This window comes from Neovison vison, chromosome 11 (assembly GCF_020171115.1).
Source record: "Neovison vison isolate M4711 chromosome 11, ASM_NN_V1, whole genome shotgun sequence".
Lineage (NCBI taxonomy): Eukaryota > Metazoa > Chordata > Mammalia > Carnivora > Mustelidae > Neogale > Neogale vison.
This window is the reverse complement of record NC_058101.1, coordinates 207,283,184-207,288,857: the sequence shown is the minus strand read 5'-3', so window position 1 is coordinate 207,288,857 and position 5,674 is coordinate 207,283,184. Positions and strand designations below refer to the sequence as shown.

General features: G+C 41.6%; 1 protein-coding gene across 1 annotated transcript; it reads left to right on the top strand.

The window, feature by feature from the left end:
• Positions 1-1,793: 1,793 nt before the first annotated feature.
• On the top strand, positions 1,794-2,750 carry LOC122890415 (olfactory receptor 11A1). The gene has a single exon (XM_044226019.1). The coding sequence runs from the start codon at positions 1,794-1,796 to the stop codon at positions 2,748-2,750; it is 957 nt and encodes a 318-aa protein (XP_044081954.1).
• The last annotated feature ends 2,924 nt before the right edge of the window (positions 2,751-5,674 follow it).

Genomic DNA, 5,674 nt, shown 5'->3' with positions numbered 1-5,674 from the left:
TCCTTACCTTCCATGTTCTTTGCCTCAATCCTAATGCTTCTCCAGAAAAGAAATTCTTTTAATTGTCCTTGGCTACTTTCTCACAGCACCTCCTTCTGCTCTTCACATTCTATATGGTTTCTGACTTCAGTTTCTGCTGCTCATTTTCCTTTTCCCTGAAATGTCCTCCCCACAATACCTTCTGTTCTCCACAGCCATCCCATCAGTCCAGGGCCACTTCCTCCCAGGAATGTTTCTTACATTAGGTTAGATTCATGTGCTCTCCTTTAGCGTATTGCAGTTACTTGTTGATGCGTCCATTTTCTGCACAAGATTGTAAGCTCCTTAGGCATATGGACAGGTTTCATTTGACCTAGAATACTCAGCACCTGGCATAATATCTCCTATACATTATATACTTAGTGCATGATTGCTCAAGGAGTAAAGGGCTCCACTAGTCAAGGAGGTTTTACGGAGGAGATGAAACCTAAACTGGACCTTCAAATATTTATTAGTCAGGTCAGGCAGGAGAATGGGACATTGGGTTCTATGGAGAAGGCGGATGTGGCTTCAGGCATGAAGTACAAAATAGTGTGAAGTGAACTCTCCCACCCAATTTGGCTCTCAGCCATCCAGGTCCACCTCTCAGGCAACTGATGTTTGTTAGGCAAATCCACTGTTAGGATTTGATATGTATATATGCCTCTGTGTGTGTGTGTGTGTGTGTATAAATGAATATCTTGGGTTTGTTTTTGATCTTTCCATTATACTCACAATCATTTGATGTACTGTCATTGTTTTCAATATAAAACCCACACATCCCTTTGCATAGCATAGGAGATTTTCCTTGTACACACACAGACCTATTTTTAGATCTTAAAAGCTCAATGACATGTCTTTGCTTCCATGGATGCGCCTCGTGCTTAGATTGCTCTGTCCACTCTCCTGCCTGTTGCCTGGCCAGCTCTTCCCTGTCCTGTGAAACTGATCCCACAATCTACTTTCCCTGACCAGATTCTCACACTTCCTCCACTCCTTTGTATTTGGTCTCTCTGTTCCCACAGAACCTATACTTCCCTGCACTGTCACTGGTCACATTTCCAATATAAAATCTTGAATGAATCGATGGAACCAGTATTTAAAGAAGGTTGTCTTGCTAAGGGAGAGGGAAAATTGGGGACTAGCAGGCCACAGAGAGGTAACTGTACTGTGATGGTCATGAAGGGGCTGTGAAAGCAGTGGTGTGCAACGAGGAGAGAATGTATGAGGGATGTCACTGATTGGAGGTGGGGAATGGGAGAGGACATTCAGATGAAAATGAGTATTATATGGTAAGCTCAGTATCAAGACATAATTTTTCACCACTCACCTGTTTGATTGTGACTGGGAAGGATGGAGGAATTCATGTTTGATCATGCTAATCATGTTTTGAGCTGAGGGTAGGGCCTGTCTAGCAAGCATTTGGAGGGTGTTCAGGAGGGAGGATGTGTGGCTGGATCTACAGATTAGGATTGTGGTTTCACTGTGTCACAGAAATACTGTGTTGAATTAGCAGGGTGGAGGGCTCTGAAGACTGCTGGTATTTGGATGAAATCTCTAGAGTGAGAACATGCACAATTAAGGACAGCCCCAGGAACAGGAGTTGGACAAGAGGTAAGCCACTACAAAGAGGGACAGGTGAGGATGTGCAAGGGACTTGTATTCTGGATACTCAACATCATTGTTTTCATTTTAGCCCTACTTATCTCAGAGTTGGTGTATGAGAAGAGATGCACTAGAATCTCTCCTTTAATCTCTGCCAGAGAGCAGCTTGGATGATCCCTATTGAAATGGTTGCTCTAGAAAACCAAACTATTACAGAATTTGTCCTCCTTGGTTTCCATGACATAGCTGAGCTGCATCTCCTTTTCTTTATTGTGTTCACTGTCATCTACATCTCCACTGTCATGGGGAATGTGCTAATCATTGTGGTGGTGGTTAGCTCACAGAGGCTCCACATACCCATGTATTTCTTCCTGGCTAACTTGTCCTTCCTGGAGATCTTCTACACCTCCACAGTGGTGCCAAAAATGCTGCAGGGCTTCTTGCAGGAGGCAGTCATCTCTGTGGCTGGATGCCTGCTCCAGTTCTTTATCTTCGGTTCTCTAGCCACAGCTGAATGCTTCATGCTGGCCGTCATGGCCTATGATCGATACCTGGCGATCTGCTATCCACTCCACTATCCCCTTCTGATGGGGCCCAGAGGGTGCTTGGGGCTGGTGCTCATAGCTTGGCTCTCTGGCTTCATGGTGGATGGATTGGTTGTGGCCCTAATGGGCCAACTGAGGTTCTGTGGCCCCAGCCAGATTGACCACTTTTACTGTGACTTCATGCCTTTGATGGGCCTGGCCTGCTCAGATCCCAGCATTGCCCAGATGACAACATTTGTTCTCTCTGTGGTCTGCCTCACTATCCCCTTTGGACTGATTCTGATATCCTATGCCCGGATTGTGGTAGTTGTGTTAAGAGTCCCTGCAGGGGCCCAGAGGCAGAGGGCTATCTCCACTTGTTCCTCCCACCTGGCAGTAGTGTCCACCTTCTATGGAACTCTCATGGTCTTGTACATTGCACCGTCTGCCGTCCACTCCCCACTCCTCTCCAAGGTCTTTGCTCTGCTCTACACTGTGGTCACCCCTCTTCTCAATCCTGTGATCTACACCCTGAGGAATAAGGAGATTCATCATGCACTACAGAGGCTTTTGTGTGTTAAGCACATTGAAACACCTGATTGAAGGAGGATGGTGGTGAAGATTTTATTTGGACTTTGGATGTCTCCACTGGGGTTTCTTTCAGAACTGGCTGGTTGGGGAGGAAGAACTTTGCTCTATTTTGACATTTCCCTTTGCAAAATGTTCTATAGTTACTCTAAAAAAATTTAAAAATTTCAAGTGCTAACTTAAAATTTACTTTTATCTTTTATTCTTTTTAAAATAGGCTATGTAAGGGCACCTGGGTGGCTCAGTGGGTTAAAGCCTCTGCCTTCGGCTCAGGTCATGATCCCAGGGTCCTGGGATCGAGCCCCAGGTTGGTCTTTCTGCTCAGTGGGGAGCCTGCTTCCTCCCTCTCTCTCTCTGCCTCTCTGCCTACTTGTGATCTCTGTCAAATAAATAAATAAAATCTTAAAAAAATAAAAATAATAAAATAAAATACACAAAAGTGGCAACAGAAAGCTGACCTGGAAATATTAGCTACTAGTATTGTGTGTGGATTGTGAAACTTTGTAGTCTGTCTTTCCACTGGACACTATGTCTCAAACATCTTTCTATTTCAGGAAGTATGTACTTATGTATTCTTTTGAGTTTTTTAGAATGGCTAAACATGATTTGTTTAAATAATGTTCTATTGTGGAATCTTTTTAGTTATTTGCAATTCATTCACCATACAGACATAGTTCACATCCAGATTTTACTACAATAAATCTTTAGAACTTCAGTTGCCTGGTCTAAGGATCTCTAATATTTTTTAAAACTTAAAAATGAATGTATTTTATTTCTTTAATTTTTTTATTGTAGACAATTTCAAACATATGAAAGTAGAGAAAAAATTATAGCAACCCCATGTAGCAATCATACAGCTTCAGTATCTCTATTTGCCAACTCTGTTTCAATGACCTGTACCTACTCCTTTTTCTCAAAATTTTAGAGCACATTCAGAAGTGTACATTGTATAATACATATTCCACATATAAATATTCACTGTGCTCTATGACTGGTAAAGACATTTTTAATTAACTTTATTTTTAATACCAATACAGTTAACATACAGTGTATTATTAGTTTCAGGTGTACAATATAGTGATTCATCACTTCCATAGATCACCCTGTGCTCATCATGACCAAATACACTTCTTAATTCCCACCACCTAGTCCACCCATCCCCCACCCACCCCTCCTCTGGTGACCACTAGTTTGTTCTCTATAGTTAAGAATCTGTTTCATGGGCACCTGAGTGGCTTAGCTGGTTAAACATATGCCTTTGGCTCAGGTCATGATCCCAGAGTCTGGGAATGGAGAACTGTGTTGGGCTCCCTGTGCAGCTGGGAGTCTGCTTCTCCCTCTGCTTCCCTGCCCCACTAGCAACCCCCCCTCACTTGTTCACTATCTGTCTCAAATAAATAAAATCTTTAAAAACGAGTTTGCTTCATGGTTTGTTTCTCTCTCTTTCCCCTTGGTTCACTTCTTTAGTTTCTTAAAAACTCCACATGTGGTTGAAATCACAAGGAATTTGTCTTTCTATGACTTCTTTAACTTAGCATGATACCTTCTAGTTCATCCATGTCATTGCAAGTGGCATGATTTCATTCTTTTTGAAGGCTGAGCAATATTCCATTGTAAATATATGCTACATATTCTTTATCCATTCATCTGTTGATGGACAATTAAGTTTTTTCTTTTTTGGCTATTGTAGATAATGCTGCTATAAACATCAGGATATATGTATTCCTTGAATTAGTGTTTTTATATTTTTTTAGGAAAAATAGTGTGTCATTACTGGATCATAGGGTAGCTCTATTTTTACCTTTTTGAGGACCTCCATATTGTTTTCTATATTGACTGTACCAGTTTGCATTCCCACCAACAGTGTAAGAGGGCTTCCCTTTTACTGTATCCTCACTAACATCTGTTGTTCCTGATTTATTAAATTTAGTGATTCTGACCAGTGTGAGGTAATATCTCATTGTGGTTTTGATTATGACTGATGTTGAGCATGTTTTTATATGTCTGTTAGCCATCTATACATTTTTATGGAGAAATATCTATTCATTTCTTCTGCCCATTTCTTTCTTTTTTTATGATTCATAAAATAGAGCTTATATTTTATTTTATTAATTTTTTAAAATTTTTTCAGTGTAGCAGTATTCATTATTTTTGCACCACACCCAGTGCTCCATGCAATCCATGCCCTCTATAATACCCACCACCTGGTACCCCAACCTCCCAATCCCTGCCACTTAAAACCCCTCAGATTGTTTTTCAGAGTCCATAGTCTCTCATGGTTCACCTCCCCTTCCAGTTTCCCCCAACTCCCTTCTCCTCTCTAACTCCCCTTGTCCTCCATGCTATTTGTTATGCTCCACACATAAGTGTGGAGATATGATATCACATATGATAATTGACTTTCTCTGCTTGACTTATTTCACTCAGCATAATCTCTTCCAGTCCCATCCATGTTGCTACAAAAGTGGGGTATTCATCCTTTCTGATGGAGGCATAATACTCCATAGTGTATATGGACCACATCTTCCTTATCCATTCGTCCATTGAAGGGCATCCTGGTTCTTTCCACAGTTTGGCGACTGTAGCCATTGCTGCTATAACATTGGGGGTACAGATGGCCCTTCTTTTCATGACATCTGTATCTTTGGGGTAAATACCCAGGAGTGCAATTGCAGGGTCATAGGGAAGTTCTATTTTTAATTTCTTGAGGAATCTCCACACTGTTCTCCAAAGTGGCTGCACCAACTTGCATTCCCACCAACAGTGGAAGAGGGTTCCCCTTTCTCCACATCCCCTCCAACACATGTTGTTTCCTGTCTTGCTAATTTTGGCCATTCTAACTGGTGTAAGGTGGTATTTCAATGTGGTTTTAATTTGAATCTTCCTGTTGGCTAGTGGTGATGAACATTTTTTCATATGTCTGTTAGCCATTTGTGTCT